At 35.9% G+C, this 20,587-nt stretch overlaps 7 protein-coding genes and 1 non-coding gene across 8 annotated transcripts; 3 read left to right on the top strand and 5 right to left on the bottom strand.

Moving 5' to 3' along the window:
* The first annotated feature begins 149 nt into the window (after positions 1 to 149).
* EV154DRAFT_520744 (uncharacterized protein) lies at positions 150 to 737 on the top strand. Its single transcript, XM_051602845.1, has 2 exons — positions 150 to 278; positions 341 to 737. Exons 1-2 carry the CDS (start codon positions 257 to 259, stop codon positions 514 to 516), a joined length of 198 nt encoding a protein of 65 aa, XP_051453930.1. The 5' UTR covers positions 150 to 256; the 3' UTR covers positions 517 to 737.
* A 464-nt stretch (positions 738 to 1,201) lies between these two features.
* On the top strand, positions 1,202 to 3,082 carry EV154DRAFT_539691 (uncharacterized protein; the record flags this gene model as incomplete). Its single annotated transcript, XM_051604364.1, has 2 exons — positions 1,202 to 1,722; positions 1,777 to 3,082. The coding sequence occupies 2 exons, from the start codon at positions 1,202 to 1,204 to the stop codon at positions 3,080 to 3,082; spliced, it is 1,827 nt and encodes a 608-aa protein (XP_051453929.1).
* A 152-nt stretch (positions 3,083 to 3,234) lies between these two features.
* EV154DRAFT_605528 (transferase) lies at positions 3,235 to 4,777 on the bottom strand (the record flags this gene model as incomplete). Its single annotated transcript, XM_051607477.1, has 3 exons — positions 3,235 to 3,661; positions 3,725 to 4,410; positions 4,475 to 4,777. The coding sequence occupies 3 exons, from the start codon at positions 4,775 to 4,777 to the stop codon at positions 3,235 to 3,237; spliced, it is 1,416 nt and encodes a 471-aa protein (XP_051453928.1).
* A 44-nt stretch (positions 4,778 to 4,821) lies between these two features.
* On the bottom strand, positions 4,822 to 5,997 carry EV154DRAFT_520739 (SGNH hydrolase-type esterase domain-containing protein). Its single transcript, XM_051602844.1, has 4 exons — positions 5,902 to 5,997; positions 5,828 to 5,842; positions 5,730 to 5,777; positions 4,822 to 5,680 (listed from the first exon to the last, which is right to left on the bottom strand). The coding sequence occupies exons 1-4, from the start codon at positions 5,941 to 5,943 to the stop codon at positions 5,111 to 5,113; spliced, it is 675 nt and encodes a 224-aa protein (XP_051453927.1). The 5' UTR covers positions 5,944 to 5,997; the 3' UTR covers positions 4,822 to 5,110.
* Positions 5,998 to 6,543: 546 nt separating this feature from the next.
* EV154DRAFT_520736 (uncharacterized protein) lies at positions 6,544 to 10,667 on the bottom strand. The gene is made up of 8 exons (XM_051602843.1): positions 10,576 to 10,667; positions 10,407 to 10,524; positions 10,227 to 10,340; positions 9,176 to 10,174; positions 7,615 to 9,103; positions 7,069 to 7,562; positions 6,843 to 7,006; positions 6,544 to 6,786 (listed from the first exon to the last, which is right to left on the bottom strand). The coding sequence occupies exons 1-8, from the start codon at positions 10,587 to 10,589 to the stop codon at positions 6,777 to 6,779; spliced, it is 3,402 nt and encodes a 1,133-aa protein (XP_051453926.1). The 5' UTR covers positions 10,590 to 10,667; the 3' UTR covers positions 6,544 to 6,776.
* A 68-nt stretch (positions 10,668 to 10,735) lies between these two features.
* EV154DRAFT_470282 (Sodium/calcium exchanger protein-domain-containing protein) lies at positions 10,736 to 12,975 on the bottom strand (the record flags this gene model as incomplete). The annotated part of the gene is made up of 9 exons (XM_051597848.1): positions 10,736 to 10,983; positions 11,039 to 11,090; positions 11,144 to 11,188; positions 11,240 to 11,299; positions 11,358 to 11,548; positions 11,604 to 11,724; positions 11,782 to 12,114; positions 12,652 to 12,828; positions 12,928 to 12,975. 9 exons carry the CDS (start codon positions 12,973 to 12,975, stop codon positions 10,736 to 10,738), a joined length of 1,275 nt encoding a protein of 424 aa, XP_051453925.1.
* A 3,548-nt stretch (positions 12,976 to 16,523) lies between these two features.
* Positions 16,524 to 16,596, bottom strand: EV154DRAFT_t99. Its single transcript has one exon. It is a non-coding gene; the product is annotated as a tRNA-Phe (tRNA).
* A 1,066-nt stretch (positions 16,597 to 17,662) lies between these two features.
* Positions 17,663 to 20,214, top strand: EV154DRAFT_427248 (replication factor RFC1 C terminal domain-containing protein; the record flags this gene model as incomplete). The annotated part of the gene is made up of 9 exons (XM_051596348.1): positions 17,663 to 18,033; positions 18,091 to 18,720; positions 18,776 to 18,913; positions 18,975 to 19,122; positions 19,177 to 19,319; positions 19,373 to 19,477; positions 19,536 to 19,689; positions 19,745 to 19,896; positions 19,950 to 20,214. 9 exons carry the CDS (start codon positions 17,663 to 17,665, stop codon positions 20,212 to 20,214), a joined length of 2,106 nt encoding a protein of 701 aa, XP_051453924.1.
* Between the last annotated feature and the right edge of the window lie 373 nt (positions 20,215 to 20,587).

Below are 20,587 nucleotides of genomic sequence, written 5' to 3'. Positions count from 1 at the left end.
CATATGGTGTCCTGGCATTGTGTGGCTTTCATGTCCTTCCATTTTTATAGTTCAAAGAAAGAAAGTGCAAATCTGATATTTAAGAATCTTATTTATTTAGACCAAGCTAAGCGACGCTATTGGCTGATTGCAGTCTTGTAGATCCTTTTGAAGCAAATGCCGTCAGGCATTTAATGTTAGGTGGTTGTATTTGACTATTTATTGAATTGGCACTACTGGAAGTTTCACATACGTCTTCAAATCCAATCTACAAATTATGCTCGTTTTTATGGCCAAATCTTCAAAAAGACGTCAGTTTTGCTACTTTCATTTCCACTACTTTCTTAGGCAATATATGTACCTTCCAAATATAACATTTACAAAGGCATTGGTTTCTACTTTGTAGACTATTACTGTGAAACATTTTCACTAAGTATAATACCTTATAGAAAAACTATAGGGATGTTGACTATATTTTTAAGGTTTTTACACTTACTGTCATTCATATACATCAGCTTGCACAAAATATGGGGGTAACGTTATCAATTACATGATCAGTAAATTCTGGTGCTTTAGAAGCCTTTCTGTCTAAAACCCAAGGATAACCTGCTCTAAAAAAACCAACTCGAATTCGGATAAGCAAGAGACGCACCCAGTGAGACATGACATCAAAGTGGAATAAAAACACCACCAATAGGTTTTTGAATATCCGCCATTTTCAAAGGATAAGTGCTGTGCTTTTAAACTTGGCCTTTTTCCTTAACACTTTTTACCAATTTCAAAGAGCATCCCGTTATAATATGGCCGGACCATCGAAGGGTAAATTAAGTTTCCATTGCGTTTACAGCTATTAAACAAAAGTAATGCAGGAATCCGTTTAAGTTTTCTCTCTCAAGCTGATCAAAACAAGTATGAGATGGTTTTTTCTCAAGCATCACGAGGAGACAACATCTTGAGCGGTAAGTTTAATTTTTCTTGGCTTTAAAAATAGTAGCTTAATTCGAAATACTTCCATCGTAGCCACTGCTGCTAGGGAAGTGCTTTCTAGATCAAACATTGGTGATGATAATCTTGCTCGTATTTGGTACATTTTGTCTTCGGTTAATAAACTTTTAAAACTAAATATCTTATTTTGCGTCTCAGGGATTTGTCCAACGTTACCCAACAACCACAACTTACTTTTCCGGAATTCGCTGTAGCAATGTATTTAACTTCTATGAAAATGACAGGCAGTGATATTCCAGCTTCTTTACCTGACGAAGTCCGAAATGAAATACAACATGCAGTAGCTGCTGTCCGAGGCCAGCCGCAACAACAACAATCTGTAGTACCTTTAGCTCAACAGCAAACTGGTATACCATCCTACTCTAATCCTCAATTGAATATTCCAACACAGCCTACTGGTATATATACTAATCCCCAAGCACCAATGATGACAGGTGTATCACCAATGATGAGTACTGGAGGTCCACAAGTTACTATGCCTACCGGCATGTTGGGAAACACCATGAATTTTGCTAACAGAATGATGCCACATAGTGCAAACTACAATGCGCCTGCTGGTTTTGAAAGTTTATCAAAAAACGTAAAAATTCCCTGGGCTGTCACAAGTGAAGAAAAGAAACAGTATTCAAAGATTTTCAAGGCTTGGGATACTGAAAAAAAGGGTACATTGTCTGGAGATAAAGCCAAAGAGATTTTTTCTCAGTCTGGCTTACCACAAAACATTCTTATGCAAATTTGGTAATATATGGCTCTCATAATACTTGAACCGCGTGTTGCTAACATCTAATTTAGGAACTTATCCGATCCCAACAATCAAGGCAAATTAAATGTGGATGAATTTTCGGTTGCGATGCATCTTATTTATCGCAAGCTAAATGGTTATAATGTACCTGAGACACTGCCTGCCGAACTTATCCCACCTTCTACTCGTGATTTGCATGAAAGTGTGAGCCAATTGAAAAAGACGATTTTGGAAGATATTGCAAAAAAGAGACATCTCGCCAATTTCAGCTCCTCCCCTTCGGAAACACTATCACCTCCCATATCTCAGTATAGATCGAGATCAGTAAGTCCGTCCCGCGCAGTTGCCAAGAAAGATACGGAAAATGATGCAGAGGTGGGATATGTATCAAGCGCTCGTCGTATGGGTCCAGATAGAACTCGTAATAGGGACCTTAGCAGCTCTTCGTCGGCATCATCTCTTACTGTCACTTCTAGTTATGGATACCGTGGAAAAGCTACTCGGATTTTTGATTTAAGGAAAGAAATCGAGGAGAAAAAAAAGTACATTAAAAAGTTGGAAGAAGATTCTGTTCAGAGAGTCGCTAAACCATACAACGAATTATCAGCTTTGGAAAAAAGAGACATAGATGATTTAAAAGATAGAGTTAAGGAATTACAGATAGAAATTTCTAAGACAGGAAGCGAACAAGGTTATGATGCCTGGAATACATATATCGAAAAAACTGCCGAGCTATCAAGTTTGGCGGAACAAGAAAAGGCTTTGGAGACAGAAATCATATATATGCTTGACGATACGGTAAAGGGTTTGTTAAATCAAGTAGATGAAACCGAAAATGATTTGCTGCAAAACAAACTTCAATCCCTGGAGAAAAAGGCTGCTTCGGCCGGCTCTTCTGCAGGTACTGATGTACCCTTGAATATAATCGGTACCGGTCCTAATGGTGAGGTGACAGAGAGTGACCGTATTCGTGCTAAAGCTAAAGCTATGGTTGCCGCTCGTATGGGTAAAATTACCGGGAAATCTTCGCCTGGTAGTATAAATCTTAAAGCGGAAAAAGAAAAGATTGAAGAAGAGCGGGAAGAATTCAAAATGTATACCGATTCCATTGCTGACAGTTTAAAGGAAATAGAAGAAGCAGTAAAGACTATTCATTTAGAAATTAGTATGATTGGACTAGATATCAGAAAGCAAGACCAAGATCAAAAGAAGATCGAAGAGCGTGGTCGCTTTGAGCATGGACAAAATGTTGCCAAGGATGTTAAGGAATTCATTTCCCAGTTGGCGTATGATGCTGCCTTAGCCAAGGCACCAGAAGTAGATCCATCGTTTGAATCTAGGTTCCCTTCATTTTAATAGGAAGGTTTTTATAAGTTATTTCAATTTTAATTCCCAAGTAATTTAAACAATCATTACCCTTTTATCCCTTTTTTTTTATTACACGCACTCAAAAATAATAGATGTATCGAAGTTTTATATGCATTTGCTAGAGTAACTGGTCATGTTTATTAATAGAGTATATGTGTAGAGTATTTTTGGACATCAGGATCCTTGATAAATCGGTGCATAGAGTCAGCATCCATTTGTAATTGAACATCGTACATCGGTCCTTTAGTTTCATCGCTTCTGCCAAAAATAATCAAACAGCCATTGCCACCAAATGTAATATAACCCCTGGTACGATCAGGACGACCAAACCCAAAATCAATTCTCCAAAAAGGCAACATAGACACATCACTTGCAGTAGATTGTATACTTGAGTTTGGCTGATATGTGAGATAATTGACGGTCATATCCTCATGAATTGTATATAATTTACTTAGACCGTGAAATAATTCTAATTTCAGACTACCCATCTTTTGCCGAAATGTAACTGCTGTATTTGTCAACTTGGTTTCTTTGATCTCGGCTTTTGTAGTAGATACTGTACGGGAGCTTTAAATGAGAGTCAGTATGTTGACTTTTTTATGTATGGACTTATGCTGTAATCCCACTTACATCATCCAATTTCCGAAGTAGTATTCCATATCCTTGTTATACTTCATTTTTGACCGACCGTTTACAGACCATATCATTTTTATTTGAGTATCTGGATCAACGTGTCGACTACGTGCAATAGATCTTACTAACATTGCAAAGAGGGCATCTTTTGTAGACACCCAGTTTTTGTTTGCAATCATCTCGGGTGTATGAGCATCTTTTTTACATTGATGAAGGTTGTCCGAATAAAACTCTAATATAATACTTTTTAACGGCATAGGCCCATTAGGTGATGTTCGAGCATATTTTTTTTGGTTTGGGTCCATGCGTACAACGTGAGATATATCTTCTCTAGTTATCCTGTGCTCTTCCCGATAATGAGCAAGTGCTTCATCCGTTACTGCTACATTTATTGGGCATGCTATAAGGTCTTTTCTGTATAGAGCTTTCGCGTAATCCAATCCTCTTGTATTTTTAGCCCAGGCATCCAAAAAAAAACACGTCGAGTACATATCTGCAATCTTGTGCAGGATCATTATGCCAAGTGCAACACCGCCGTCTAAAAATCGAGTTACTTGTACTGCAAATAACGGGTCTTGTGAATTGCAATAAAAATGAATTGGAAATAAACGATGATAATCCATTTGATTTGGAAGATAACCATTCTCTTTAAACTTCTCTAATTCACCTTGATACTCGGCTTCCTAAAAGAATACATATTCAATGATTCCATCAGCTTAAGAAAATCGAAACTTATGATCACTTTACCTGAAAAAGAACTCCATCGTCGCAGTTATCTATTTCATCCCTGCCATTTCCAATGTCTATTAAACGACCTGCTAAAGGATAGAAATCTTGGAGCACATTCGATAATGAGCTTGTTAAAGCGGCTGTATTCATGAAGTCGGGTTTTTGATCGCTATTTGTGTAAAATAATAGTAATGGCGTATATGATTTGAACATAACAATATCCCAGTCCGAAAGTGATGTACGGCTTTTATTGTTTGGCGTTGGTACAGAGGGTTTTACCCATGTACGGCTAATTACTTGTACACGAGGCTGTGGTGGCATAATATATCCTGCTAAATAGGTAAATGTTTAAATTTTCTCCGCAATTTTATATTTATAGTGTTTTGCTTTTCAGCTAGTTTATTTCATAACTAAAATATAAGCTAATGGCAACAAATATTTGGTTTTAAATGACATGTTAAAGCATGTGTCGAAAATTTAAATTCCCGCCGGTCTCTTTCCTAATAAGGGAAACTGAAGTTGCTCAGCAGGATTTTCGAAGTTTAACAGGTCTTTCCAATATGGCAGTTCATAACCTACGGCATCGGGATGAATTTCTGGATATTTGTCAGAAATGATTTTCAAAAGAAGATTGTATAACTCCTACAAGATGTATTAACACAAATGCGCGAAAACAATATTAATCTCACTCGTTACCCGATACCCATTGCTGTTCAAATGAAGTCCATCGAGCAAGAAGTCTGATAGCTGTCTATCATGATGTTCCACTTTATCCATAATTTCAGTCCATATGTCAGCAGTAGGCGTATTTGTTTCTCTTCCGATTTCCATAATACAATCAGCGTAAGCACGTGCAGCTTTGTTTGTACGGTTTAACTTATCGCCTTGTTCATTGCATCGCTTTTCCCACTGAGCTTCGTTGATAGGAGGAGGAGATATCAAAATAATTCTCATTTTGGGGTTGTAGAAAGGCGATTTGGGGTTCTTTACAAGATCAATCATAGCTTTAGTGTTTGACTTATAACGTTCTAAAGGTACGTGCTGAGGGGAAAAGGGAAGTGCTGCATCATTGGCTCCAAAAAATATCGTCATCAAAGGAATGGAATTTGCTTGTTCCTGTTGTTCTTTCACTGAAGGTAGCAATTGTTTTAAAATAGGCAATGCCCAATCTGTATTGTAACCAGAGAATCCGCGATTGAGGATATCTAGCTTTCTGACGTAGATCTACAGGGTATTGTTAGAACCATTCTGGCAAACTCAAAAGATTACCTACATTAGCCAAAAGGGCACCAAAACCAGCCAGTTGAGGATCGAAACTAAACTGTTGCAAGTATTACATAATTTGAAAGATTATGGATATTTTTAATTTACCTGAGTAATTGAATCCTGTAGTAGAAGATTGTTCCATGTTAGTTTCATTATATTTTATGTGAAAGTGCACTTACTCCAAACAAGACAATCTGATTATAAGGATGAGTTGAAGCCATGTTAAAAGTGTAAGAAAGGAACTAAAACAAATTGACACCACTTAAATGATAAGGAGCGGACATATGTGTAACTTTTAATGGTTGTATGCACACGACTGTCACAGTTTACACACTTTAGTTTAAGCATTATAGAAAATCATTTTTTATTTCACTTGAATGTATCTAAATCCTATTTTCGTAAGGTGATATGAAGAAATGATAGACTTAGTCTCTTTTACGAAAATATTTGGAGCACCCTGGGAGATTAATTACATTGAGTAATGCTTTTGAGATTTGGAAGATATTCTTTAACGCGGTACTGTCATGCAGCCACAACATCCGGCAACCTTGACAAGCAAGAACACTGAGGAGATTAACAATAGCACTAGCAAATCACATCTCCTATACCCTGTTTCAACAATTATTTATTTGCAGTCATAATGGTTTCGCAATGATCTTGGATGTGCAAGACTCATGCATCCAATCAAATAATAGCCCTCCTTTATTTTTATATACATATGATTTTCTGTCGTCATTTACCAAAATGTCAATCATGTCTTCCCTTACTCTCTATACGCCTTCGTAAAAAAAAATATATAGCTTTTAAAACCATTCATTGTGTCTGAATTTATTGTGCGAATACTTGGATAATGGGATTTCCCTTTATTTACAATTATTTTCCAAACCATGGCAGTAACACAAAAAAGGAAATAAGCAAATTTAACAAACTCCATTTTTGTGCATCTAGTTATTTTTTTTTACAGTTTCAATGACGAAAATGATAATTATTATTTGCGCCTGCGAAATTAATTACCATTCAAGAAGATGTGTAGAGTGAAAGTGCAAGGATGCTCTTAGTTAAGCCTAAGTCAAAATATGGTGAGTATTAGATTGTTATAATACTAGTTGTTTCAACTTACGTTCCCTTGCAGAATTTACTACCACACAAGCAGGGTATCTTGTCAGCCTCGATTGGAAATTTGTAATCATATGTGATTTCTTCTCCAGGTTCAATGTCTCGATTTGCATAAATAACAATCTTTTTGTGCTTATCGACTGTAATAATTTTAGCACTGCAATTAGGCTGTAAAAAAGAAAAGGCGGAATAATTAGACTTAAATTCAACATACTATATATTAAACTTACTGCACAGCAATGATTAATGAAACGAGCAACATTCCCGCTCTTTGTAGCATCAATAACAGTATCGTCATCAACACGGAACAAATAACTACTTCCAATACCACAGCGCTCATATTGTTTTTCTCTTTCTTCGGCCACCTGCTGTCGAATCATTTCTCCGACGTACTCAATGACCATGTCATTGACATCGATATGCTCCTCTGCGTACAAGCCCCAGTCATGGATAGGTGACTTTGCGAATCGTAATTGTTTCTTCCTGCTTTGTAGCTGATTGAATTTTAAAATATCAGAATCGATTGTCTTTTTCTGCATCTCCATTCCCACTACTAATCGACGATTATTGACACGAGTGGCACGTGATGATATTCTGCCTGCATCCGCTGGTAATTCGATAACAGCCTTATTTCTAGGTAGATATGTTGCCTTTAAATGATCAGGAATAGTATATACACCTCGAACTCGGGCAGATCCACCCTTAATTACATTTGTCACAGGGCCTTTTTTAATTAATAAGTAACAGTTTTCATTTCAAATTATTATCTTTCTTACCTTGCTCCTTGTTTTCCTCCCTTTCCAATAGTGCAGACCTTAAAAAGCAATAATCCTCGGCATCATTTATACTGTTGAATGGATTCCATTCTGGTGGCTCATCATCGTCATTTGTTGGTTCAGCCAATTCCTCACTGTCAGACTCGTCTGGCGCTAATAGAGACCTTTCTAACTCTGCTTGATCTATTGTCTCTCTCATCATTGGCATTTCATTCTCTTCCTCGTCTTCTTCGTCTTCTTCTTCAAATCCAGAACTTACGTCCTTTGATAAATCCTCTTCAATAACTTCGTAAATTCTGTCAGGTAAGATAGGTGCGATTGGTTTTTTTTTTTTAGTTTGCTTTCCCTTTTGTTTCATCTTCAATTTAGATGGTTGGTATTGTTGAGAATCATATTCACTTGTGTCGTCATCGCTATGAAGTTGCATCAATGCCTTCTTCTGCTTCTTAATTTTTGTTGTTGTGTTCTTCTTTGATGGACGCTTACGTTTCCTTATGTTTAAATCTTCAAATGAATCGTTTTCAACAAAATCATCTTCCGAATCACTTTGGTCGTTATCCTCTTCTTCTTGTCGATGTAATTGCTTTAAAAAGGCATCATGTTCATCCACAGAGCTTTCTTCTTCGCTGAGGTAATCTCTGAGACGTCGAGGTCTATTTTCTACTTGTTTCTTCATTCCAGGCTTTCGACCTCGAGCAGGCGTAACCTTTTCTACATCGCTTACTGATTCTGGACCTGAGTGATACTCGCCTTCCTCTGAGCTGGATGATGTAGCGGACACTGGTGTTTCAGCTCTATCCTCTTTTGGCTTGTTGACTGGCGTTGATTGATCAGCTTCTGATGATGAGTTGAATAAAAATGATTCATACCCACGTTCACCGACTGGAGGCTTTTGCTTCCTTTTAAACCTTGGAAGTTTACCAAGTGAAGGTAAAATCGATTCAATCATCTTTTCTTGTGCCTTTTTCACATCAACCTCCATCGTATTGTCATCGTTACTAAAATCTTCGGGTGTATTCACAGCAGACATTTCTTTTTCTGATCGCTTTAGTCGGGCTGATTTGTAAAAGTCGTGGATAGCTGGGCCTGCAATACGATTTTTTAAATCTTTTAGAAAGATGTCTGCCAGTTGATCAGATAGTATTTGTTGTGTTGTGGCTGGAGTTTTCGGCTCAGAAGTGATAGCTGTACCATTTATTAAGTTTGTATTAGATGTTGTATTAGTTGTATTAGTTGTAATAGATTCATTGCTTTCGATGGTTATATTATTAACATCAGACTTTATAATTTTATCAGTGGCTGTGGTACTTTGGGTTTCTGTATGCGATTCGATCAATTTATGCTGAGACTCGTGTTCTGTGGAAGGATGTCGAAGCGTGATTAACAATTTATAGCCCATTAATATCTGATCCGATGTGGCGGCTAAAGCTCTTTTTGCTATCGAAAGTGAATCAAACACGATTAACCAATCCTCTTCGTCATGATAAATCTAAAATAAAGAAGGAATAGCTTGAAAATTTAGTACCAATATTTATCTAATTATGCCTTTTGAATTGCATACATCAATAAATTTGTAGTAGTAGAACATTTTCTTTAAATCCTCTAATACGCCTCTAACAAATGGCAAACATTTTCTTGATATCACTAATATAGGGCGTGATGGTGGAGACGGTTTTCGATCATCCCAATAATCTGCCCTTCGTCTGCTTGTGTTATAACCTCTTCCCCAATCCGACTCATTCTCCCATCTACTGTTTGATGGTCTTTCTGACATATAATAATTATCTCTGTTGATGCTTTGACTACGGCTTCTGCTTCTACTTCTATATCTTGAGTCAGGCGAACTCATACTAGGACTTCTGTTATTACCCCAGCGAGAAGATCTTTCTGATGAATCTATCGGTCTAGGAGATGGATATCTGGATGACGAATAACCTGGGGGAGGCCCGCTCCCATGATATGATGGTCTTGGTGGTCTTTCCTCCCTGTATCTTCCGTTATTATAATCATCGTCGTGGTAGCTTCGATATCTGTAATTGTCTCTTGATGAGCGTGGATAGCTTCTTGAGTCATATCTATCCCAATTTGATCTTTCGTCCATTACTTCTCCATCTTCGTGGTGACTTCTGTAAGAATAACTATCTGGTCTTCTATGCGATGGTGCGGTGGGAGTAATTAAATTGCGACCAGTTGTTTTGGTGGGACTATCTAAACTTAATGATGCCGATGGTCTATTGGAATCTTCTATGGCCATCCTTAGCTTTTCTCCTTTAGGATCAAAGCAAACTTTGACACATTCGGCAGCACCCATTTTACGTCCATTTCCTTTTTCAACTGCAAGACACGCAGCTGCATGCCCTATGTCTGTGGACTCAATTGAAAATGATACATGTGCAATGCCTAAAGAAGCACCCGTAATTGGACAACGTTCGATTTCTACCATTGAAACTTCACCATAGACTGAAAAAAATGTCATAATTTGTGCTTCCGTCATAAGGGGTGATAAACGAGAAACCAATACTTTAGTTAAAGGTTTTGGTCCTACCGAGTTTTCATCAAACTAATTCGACAGTTAAACAAGCTGAATAAATAAACGCGTTTATCATACGTACTTTGTATTCGACCAAATTGAACTGTTTTTTATATAGAAAACGACCTTTTGTAAAGTTTCGTTCGTAGTGTGTGGGATTTTGACGAGGATCCCGTGGTGTGATGACTGTAGATGTCTAGAACAAAAGAAGAACTAATTAGAGCAGAAACAAATGGAACAAACTGATAAAACAAGTATTTACATTTTCACCTTCATATTCATAAATAGGTGTGTTGCTTTTTCTTAAACCTTGAGTATCTAGTTCTGGGTCAAATATACATTTATAATTGCGAGGACCCTTTCCAGTTGAAATTGAAGACCTATATTCCCTGATTACTATAATGTAAAAATTTAACTCAAGTTCGTATTACCATTTTGAATCCATGGAGAGATTCAAATAAAGCTATATTTTCCAATACAGGTTCGTTTAGAAAAACAAAAGAAAAAAAAAGAAAGGGTCAGGAAATAAAGGGGGATGAATCAATCTCTCCACAAGTCACAAAAAAAAGTGCTGGTTTTTAAAACGTTTATTCAAAAAATGATTTTGAATTCCAATAAGAAATTGATCGTACAACATGTCAAATAGACACCAATCATCCATATTCCAAGATTCTTAGTCACGCAGTATCCATTCATATTTACAACAAGGAGCGTACTTAATAACACTGACAGTAGACCAACAGATGATACGATGATGGTAGGTGCGATATCGAGCTGGTAAGCGTTACCTGTTTTCCAGAATTGGTAAAGGGATGACACTCCTACTCCAAGAACCATATCTACAATAAGAGCTTAATATCATTCCCTCATATTCATATTTAATTCATATCATACTTAGTAAAGGTCCTGCATAACATGCAGATATAGCCATAGTTGGAAATCCCATCTATCATTTATTACGTTAGCCATCTTTCTACATATGTGACACATATACCTTACCTTTGCAATAGCAGTGTTGGCTACAAAGTCGCCTACGCTATTACCCTAAAAAAATAAAGTTAATAAATATTGCTTTATATCAATTCTACTGTTTACCAATGCAAACACTGTTAGGCCCATGATGGCATCACTAATAGAGAAGATCTCGCCAAGTGCCTGAAAAAAAAATATAATGATCAACACAAAAATAGAAACAAATTCTAGTAAGTATTACCTGAAGTAATCCAACTACTTCATTTGCTAACAAAAATATCCAGTTTAATGCTACAAAGAATCCGACAAACGACATTGTCCAATACCATGTAGGTGGTTCATCTGTCTTAGTAGTTTTAAGGACAAAAATTGCTAAAGCAATTCCCAACAATACTCCTATTACAACTACGGTCATTGGTATCACATCATTCGCTATTAAATAAAGTTAGAATTCGTGAAATGTGGGTGTATTTTTCATGTGAACTACCTGCGAGTACGCCGAATATAAATGCAGAACCAATCACAGACTGGATCATCAAGAGATGCTTATTCCAACCTTGCTTTGTATCAACGTCGTCAATTAGCACCTTTCCTTCTGCTAGTAATAGCTCACTATCTGAAACTCCTGTGGGGACAGACAAATAATTTTGTTGTTCTATTGTCACATTGTTGCGAATCACTGTGGTATCTATATCGCTGCAATCTTCTATCACCTCAATGTCATCGACCTTCACCTGGTCAACTTCAGCTACAGGCAAAGTTAGTGTAAAAATCATGACAATTGGTGCTGCTGCAAGTGCACTTATTTTGGAAAAAAATGATTTCTGACTCCAGCCTTGGAGTGTTGGTAGCAGGACTTGAGCTATTGAGTCTATAATGTATACCGAAGTATAGGGTGAAGATGCACCGATGTAATGCTTAGAATTATAGGAGTAGTCGGAATTTTCACGATAATGACGAGATGAAACATTGGGATATAGTAATGATGATATAACTCCCTCATTAATGGGTATATTAAGCTGAGTATCATTTGATACAGTAACATTATCTTGAAGTTTAGGAATACCCATAATTGCAGACATCAATTGATTTTGATGATCAAAGGAGTTGGATGGACTGATCTCAAAGCTTTGTCTAGCAGAAAAAAACGATGAATCATCAGCTTCGGATAAGATGCTTGGAGGCGCTAAACTGTGTGCAGAGGTACTGCGGCCCCTTGATCTGCCTATAGCAGGGCTTGTTGGTGAATACCAAAAATAAGTTCCTTGGCGATCCATGTATTCAGGTGATGGGATGATATTATCATTATTTGGTGGCGCTAATCTAATCTCAGGAATTCGGATTTCAGGTGCTAATAATGGTGGTGGTGGTGACGAAGTTTGAATATTTATCGAGTGGGTTTGATTTTGTGCTGAAAGGTATGTAAAGTAATCTTGAGTATCAGATAATGCTGCTGGAGATATAATAATAGAAGATGAAGGCTGAGACAAAGTCAATAACTGATCAGTCATTGTGGACGCTCGTTGTCTTCCTACTCCTATACTGTTATCATAGCTGCTTGGTTGGTGGAATGGCTGTTGATTATGTAGATGCTGTCCCTGTGTATTTTGCCACATAGGATGAGGCATTGAATTTTGCCGATATCTGGAATTATTCGGTAACATCGAAAGTGAACTATTCGCTCTACGAATACTATTGACTTGTTCTTGGAACTAATAATAAAAATCAGAATGACATTTTTGGTTGAGTTTAAAAGCCTCGTAATGATGTATAACATATGAGACTTTATGCAAAAGAAAATTAGCCCTTACTTCAATTGCACCGAAAACCGATGTTCTAATACCAATTCTTGGAGTCATTGGACGTCGATATGTTTTAGAAGATATAGAACCGTTGACACTTGTAGATCTAGATATAGCGTCAAAATGGAAAGATGGACGAGATGAATTGGGTGACATTGGGTTAATTATATGTCCCAAATGATTATTTCGACTATAATCTGACAAGTTTGATTGGACAGAAAATCCTCTCGATGGTATGGTTAGTTTGAGCGGCTGGTTTCCTTCATGTAATAATATGCAGTTAATATAAAATAGTTATATAGATTAATGTACCAACCTCCTTGATATAATAAGTGTGTGGTCTCATCGATATCGCTTTTGGGTGATATCTGCTCGGGTTTTTGGCTATAATCGTTGATGTCATTACCAATGTTCTTACTGTATGCGCCGAATACAACAACGGATACATAACATAGATAGTATGCTATTAATAACACGCTGTGATACCAGTATATACCCTGGTGATAAACAATCCATGTGATGATCATAATTGCACCAGTCAAAAAAGATGCATCTCGCATAAAAGTAACTCTTTGTGATTGAAATGGTTTTATAATTCCCATGCATCCCGCCACAACAGCAACAATAAAAAATGCAGCACCTATAAGCTCCCCTATAGCTAATGAGCCTGCCCCAGTGTCCATAGCACTAAGTTAACAAAATGATTTAATATTTGCATAATAGTTATGGCTATGTTTATGTACTACCTAAATGTACTAAATAAATCGGGACTGCCATTACCTAATGCTAGAACGGTTACACCTGCCTATATTAATATATTTATTAAGTCCAGGATTTGTAAATATCATATTTATATTTTTACCATGCTTTCAGATAGTTGTAGCTTTGCTGAAATCGTTTGCAAATTTGGGCCTGTTCCATTTTTTAATACTCTATAATTGAGTAATATATCACTACTTACAAAAAAAATCAGATGCCACAACGCTTATAGCGCCAAACAGCATTAACAAACATGACAACTATAAATAGAGCAGACAAAAGAATGTTAGCAATCTCACATCAATAATTTTACAAATTTGGGTGCAGTTAGAAGGGGAGATTCTATAAGGGTTGGGGTATGATAGGAGTAGTTTTGAAGGTACGTGTATGTACATATAAATAAGATAAAAGGGGAAAATTTATATTTACAAGAATGGCGATTGAGATTGGTTTCCATAAATTAGAGCAATAATAAAGTTCGAGATATAACGCATTAAATCCATGACAATTAGATTTTACAAATTCACATTGATCATGTTGTAATCCGATTTCTGAGCATTGATTCTACAGATGCAATTAAAGTTATTAATTATTACTTCGTTGGGTATGAATTACAAACATACAGAAACAGTAAATAATCCATCATTTATTGTTGCTGTTTGATATAAGTTTTTATATGTTGATCCGATACTTGATTTTCTGGACATTGTTGATAATCCTAGTATGAGTATAAAAACTATGCATCCCAGCAGATAGTAGATACGATTACTATTGGGTTTCATTAATATATGCAAATAAGAATTTGAAAGCGATAAGGGAAAGAAAAGAGGAAAATAATTTTTAAAAAAATATAATGAAGTCTCGTTATATCTCTGGGTCTATTTAAACAGATATTAATATTAATAGTCAACTCCTTTATTTTCCTATTTAAGTTTGACCCTGACTTCAAACCATAATGAAAATTGTTTTGGAATGCCACTTTGTGAAAATGGGTTCTATCTTTTTTTAAAAACCTTGTCCATAAATCAAGAAACAATGTGGAATTTGATCATTCTCGAGAAAACGTGCACTATTTTGAGTGTTATCCCAACTTTATCCTTAGCTTTTAAACGTAATGAATTGCCGTGAAGAATTTAAAGGATGCAATCTTATTTTAGTCAATACCGCTAGGAAAAACTGGGATATTCTAGCCGATAATATATGTATCAGCCTTCTATCATACCTCCTTGAAATTATCCTGATTACAAAATTTCAATAAAGCATCTTTAAACTCTAAAATACACAATATTTTGAAAGCACAACTTAACGATTTAGGGTTTTTTTTTAAAAAAATAATTTAAAGTGTATTAGGACCCTTACATTATTAATGAGCGTACATATTTATACTGAATTCAGGAACCGCATTTATATGTCAAAACGAAAACTTGATAGGTTTCAAGGATTGTTTGAACTTTTTTTTTCTGGTAAATTTTCAAAACAATTGCCAATTGACAAAGAGATATTCTAATAATTCAAATGCGATTATGCAGAAGTTTCTTTGTTTTTTACTAACAAGCGTGTTATGCTTATCAACTAATAATTCTCTGACTGTTGAGTGCTTTTAATAGTTTTTTTCTATGTATACTGTTTCTGATGGTGCCGATTATTAATTTACAATAGCCTCGGGATTTATGGTTCTTGATTTCATAGCAAACTGACTACCATTCGTGGTTTTTTTGATAAAGCTTTATTATTTGGCCAGTGCTACTTTTTTTGTAAGGTGTTTTATACGCATTCGGAAAAGGTAATTGTTATTCTGCTCACTCTGTAGGCATTCGAGATCCCTTAAATTAATAATAACTCTTGGTTTCACGCAGTCATTTGACAGTAGATCATCGAAATTGCATATGTATTTACTATCGATAATGTATATATAAAACTTTTTACGGGACGCCGTAATTATAATAGTCTAATGTATATTGGTTTTTTCAATACGATCCCCTTTATTATTATCGAATTGGGGCTTTTTTATTTTTTATTTTTTGATCATGTTATTTAACTCGAGATTACTTAGAAGTATGCATGCTGATTGGATTATTGTCGTACACCTGAGTAATCGATTTTTTGCGTATTAATCAAGTTTATTAATCTGTACAAGAATATTTCAACATAGACAAACACGATCGTGTCTCGCCGTTCCCTGTTTTTTTTTTTTTTTTTTTTTTTTTTTTTGGGTCCAGTACCAATTTTTTGAAAGGTTAAGCTACTAAGTTAGTTAATTCATTGATAAATAACAAGCAAGTACTGATTTTTAGCTGCAGTGCAGAAAAACTTCTTAATCATACATTTACTAAATGATACACCTAGTTGAATTTGATAGTTATTCACTTATCTTGTGTCATGTTATTTTGTTCACATTACATTGTTTAAAGCTGCTACCTTATAATAAGAGTCGTTATAAAAGTATTTGCATAAGAACATTCTTAAGCAAATTGTTTTTACAACTTTATAAAGCTTTACATCGATTATCTTTTTTTTTCTCGGTAAAAAAATAACATGCTAAACCTTCAAAGATAGGGGGTATTGTCAACTTTGTTGCTGATGAAACATACACTAAATTATTATGAAATCAAGAAGTAATATACATATTAAAAAAAAAGATCGTTTATGATACATTTTTTTTTTTGTTGAAACTATCAGATATAATTTTACACCAAGCTCTGCACAACTTCAATTTAGATATAACCATTTCACAAAACTATAATTCAATAAAGATCATCTTTCATTACCTATACTTAACTTTACATAAGCACATCTAGCAAGCTTAAACAATTACCCGTATTCATTTTGAATAAAAATAAAAAGAATGCGGCTAAAGTGGATCGAACACCTGACCTTCAGATCTTCAGTCTGACGCTCTCCCAGCTGAGCTATACCCGCTTATATGTATTTTGGAATGTAAAAAATATAATATTCTGTAAAAATAATAATCTATATTACGTAATATATCACGTGTTTATCACGTTATCATGATCTAATTGGTTAGAACGCTCAGACAGAACTTACAAAGCAGTCCAAATAATTATTTTTTTTAACGCGAAAGGGAAATATTGCTTCTGTCTTTCACTTTTTTTATCGTGTTTTTCTGTACTAATCTAACATGGGTATCGAGAAGTATTTTCAAACAAAGGGTGGAGGCAGTAGTAAACCCATTAAAAAGGTATTTCCAAAAAACATACAACTTAAGCGTTATACTTATGTTTTAATAGGCTGAACCAGAAAAGAAAACTACAACCCGTAAAGCAAAAGCTACAGGTAATTAAACTAGACGTAATCCCTTTAAATATTTATCTTAATCATTTAATGTAGCTAAGGAAGAAGAAGATTTGTAAAATAAAATAAATAAAAAAGTCTCAGTTACCAACACGAACTTAACAACTTTTTTAACGTAGCCAAGAACCAGTGACAAAGTCGAAATTTTTTGGCAGTTCTGAAAAAAAGTAAGCTTATACTTTTATGTTGGCGCTTCTATTAACCGAAAGCATGTAGGGTTGACCCCAAATCATTTTTTGGCTCCAAGAAGTCTGCAGAAACCCAACCAGAGGCTGCTGTTAAGAAGGAGACAGTTCCTGCTAAGAAGGATAAAATAATCGATAAAAAAGAGAAGGCTCCCACTAAAAAAGAAACAGTTGCTGCCAAAAAAGAGACAGTTGCCGCCAAAAAAGAGACAGCTGCCGCCAAAAAAAGCAAGGCGCCCATAAAAAGAGTGACGGAGGAGAAGGAGTTGGCACCCAGAAAAAGAAAACCAATTGTAATAAGTGACGATGAAGATTACAATGACGACGAGGATGAATACGAAGAAGAAACGATACCTGCCAATAAAAAATTAAAAAGAGCAGATTCGTATGTCGCGGCTACTGATAAAAAATCCACAACAGCCATTAAAAAAGAAACAAAAGACGAACAGGAGGAAACACCAAAAAAGAAGAACAATTATTTTGCCATGATGAAAAACAAAGAGGGACCGAAAGCTCTAGGTAGTCGACCTGAACCTGTTGGAGCTAGTAACTGTCTGGCCGATAAAATTTTCGTCATTTCTGGACAGTACGAAACTTTGACCAGGGACCAGACCAAAACGATCGTCATGCGATATGGTGGCAAAGTAACATCAGCAGTTAGTGGAAAGACGAATTATTTGCTATTAGGAAGAGACGCTGGCGAGTCCAAGACAGCAAAGGCTAAATCTTTGGGTACTGGTATTCTTGACGAGGACGCGTTTTACAATCTTGTGGAATCATCTGCACCTCAAAAGGTAGAATATGCACCACCACCCAAACCTGCTAAAGGAAAGGAAAGTGATACTGTCAACAATATCCCGTAAGTGTTCAATGTAAGGGAAAAATGAAGATAAAAATCTTACGGATTTTGTTACAGTTTAAAAGATGGCCCGGCTACTCAAACATGGACCGAGAAATATAAACCTACAAGTGTCAAAGAAATTTTGGGAAACAAAGAAACTGTAAAGAAAATTGACGAATGGCTTGCCAATTGGCAAACAAATTACTCCAAAGGATTTGAAGGCGAAGGGGACGACATGACTAACTGGCGCTCTATTCTTTTAAGCGGTCCACCTGGTATTGGTAAAACAACCACCGCCGGTGTTGTTGCCAGAAACAACGGATACGAACCTCTGGAATTTAATGCAAGTGATGTACGCAGCAAGAAAGTATTAGAAGCGAGCATTTCTGAAATGATCGATAACCGTACGATGACCGAATATTTCCAACCAAAAACTGAAAGTGCGAAGGCAATTCAACCCAAGATATTGCAAGGTAAAAAAGTCGTCTTGATTATGGATGAGGTAGATGGTATGTCTGGTGGTGATCGTGGCGGTGCTGCTGAATTGGCATCATTGATCAGAAAGAGTAAAATTCCCGTCATTTGCATCTGTAATGATTCAAGATCACCCAAAGTTGCTCCCCTTTTGAAAGTTTGTTATGAGGCAAAATACAGAAGAACCCCCGCTGCACAAATTCGTTCAAGAATTCTTTCAATCGCCTATAGGTAATTATAGAATAAGTTTATAGTAAAGCGAACTAACTTTTTGTCCATGAATTAGAGAAAAACTCAAAATCACACCTAACGCTGTAGACGAATTAGTTCAAGCAACTCATAATGATATTCGCCAGATTATCAATATTCTTTCTACATATCGATTAAACCAAGATGCTATGGACTTTGATCAAGCTAAAAAAGTGTAAGCATGCTAATATATATGAATCATTGATAAAATCAGCTAAAAACAAACTCATTTACAGTGGAAAAACAAATCAAAAATCTTCTGTTCTTGGTTTGTTTGAAATTCCAGGTGAACTTCTGAGTGCAGACGCTTGGAGATCCAAAACTTTAAACGAGAAAGCCAACATCTATTTTCATGATTACAGCCTTGCTCACTTAATTATCTTTGTAAAGCGGTATAAGAAGCAACGTTATAATACCATATCTAATTATACAAAATAGGAAAACTATCTGAAGTGTAAACCAGAAAGAGCTCGTGCAAGATCAGGGAATCCTATTGAAGAAGCATGCAACGAAATGGATTTGATTGCAAAAGCAGCAGATGCCATGGCTGATGGTGACGTAGTTGATAGTTTGATTCACGGGTAAGGGTCAACAACAGTTTTCATTTGAGGATGCTGACTTTTTTTGGGTATAGTTCCGTTCAACAATACTCTCTTATGCCTGTCCATTCGATGTTCTCCTGCGTGCGACCCGCATCTTTCATGCGCGGTGCAATCACTTCACGTATTATGTTCCCTTCGTAAGCTATCATATTTTTCTGCATATTCCCATAATTGTTACTAAGTACATATGATTAGATGGCTTGGCCAAAACTCGAAGGCAGGAAAGTATGCTAGAGCCTTAGCTGATATTCAAACACGTATGAGATTAAGAGCATCTGGAGATAAATATGAGATTCGACAAAACTACATCCCCACATTAAATTCACGTATTTTTGGAGAACTTTTAAAGGTAAAATGAATTGATTTTAATAGATACCAATTTACGTGCTTATAAATTTTTACAGGAAAATCTTGACGAAACCATGGATTATATGGACCACTATTACCTTGATCGCGAAAATTTGGATATACTTAGCGAGTTGACATTCTTAGCACCAAAAGAAAAGGCACCTTTCGCATCGCTGCCAACCAAGGTCAAAACAGCATTTACCAGACAGTAAGTCGGTCTCAAGCCGTATTATGAAAAGCATATATTAAATATTTTACTAGGTACAATTCTAAAAACCACCCTATTTTATTCCAATTGAGTGGAAATCCAATTAAAAAGGTAGCTTCGGGACCTAAAGAAGATATTGAGAGCACAGTGGTTGCAGAGGATGATTCCGCTTATGTAGAGGAGGAGGAGCTAGACAAAGCTGACGATCCTGAATTGGACATCCAAAACATCAAGTATATCAAAGAAAGCACAAAGAAGAGAAAAAATACAGCCACTGCATCTGGAAGTAGTAGCAAGAAGTTAAAGTCTAAAAAATGAATTATGTTAAACAGCAAAAAAATTTAACTCTTTAAAACTCAGTTTAACTATTCCATTTGTTTGGTTTTTGAAGAAGTCAAAAGCCATTCTTGATCATTCACAACACCCCCATTACGGTATCATTCTAGTCTATTTAACTTCTCTCTTTCCCCTTTTCCCAAAATACATAAACTATTTTACTTAAATGCTTTATTTACCACCTGCATAAGAGCGAGGACCAATAAGTTTAATTTGAATCCATAGGTTGTATTATTCCGTTACCACCTTTTGGATTGATTTATAGAACAAGTATACATTTTATTCAGAAATTATTCGTTCACTGTTGCGAAAAAATCGTTCAAAAATGAAATAAAAAATCGTTCAAAAATAAAAT

This window comes from Mucor mucedo (genome assembly GCF_025094135.1).
Source record: "Mucor mucedo strain NRRL 3635 chromosome Unknown EV154scaffold_104, whole genome shotgun sequence".
NCBI lineage: Eukaryota > Fungi > Mucoromycota > Mucoromycetes > Mucorales > Mucoraceae > Mucor > Mucor mucedo.
Note: the sequence above shows the minus strand (reverse complement) of the source record. Positions and strands in the feature narration are given on the sequence as shown.

What these genes read in the sequence shown, in the direction of transcription:
- EV154DRAFT_520744 (XM_051602845.1), top strand. Translation starts at nt 257, where the DNA reads ATGCTCGTTTTTATGGCCAAAT. An exon ending in GCTCGTTTTTATGGCCAAAT is followed by an intron (nt 279 to 340) that starts CTTCAAAAAGAC and finishes CAATATATGTAC; the next exon opens with CTTCCAAATATAACATTTAC.
- EV154DRAFT_520739 (XM_051602844.1), bottom strand. Translation starts at nt 5,943, where the DNA reads ATGGCTTCAACTCATCCTTATAATCAGATTGTCTTGTTTGGA. An exon ending in TTGGTGCCCTTTTGGCTAAT is followed by an intron (nt 5,681 to 5,729) that starts GTAGGTAATCTT and finishes AATACCCTGTAG; the next exon opens with ATCTACGTCAGAAAGCTAGA.
- EV154DRAFT_520736 (XM_051602843.1), bottom strand. An exon ending in ACTACTACAAATTTATTGAT is followed by an intron (nt 9,104 to 9,175) that starts GTATGCAATTCA and finishes TCTTTATTTTAG; the next exon opens with ATTTATCATGACGAAGAGGA. An exon ending in TCATTAATCATTGCTGTGCA is followed by an intron (nt 7,007 to 7,068) that starts GTAAGTTTAATA and finishes TCTTTTTTACAG; the next exon opens with CCTAATTGCAGTGCTAAAAT.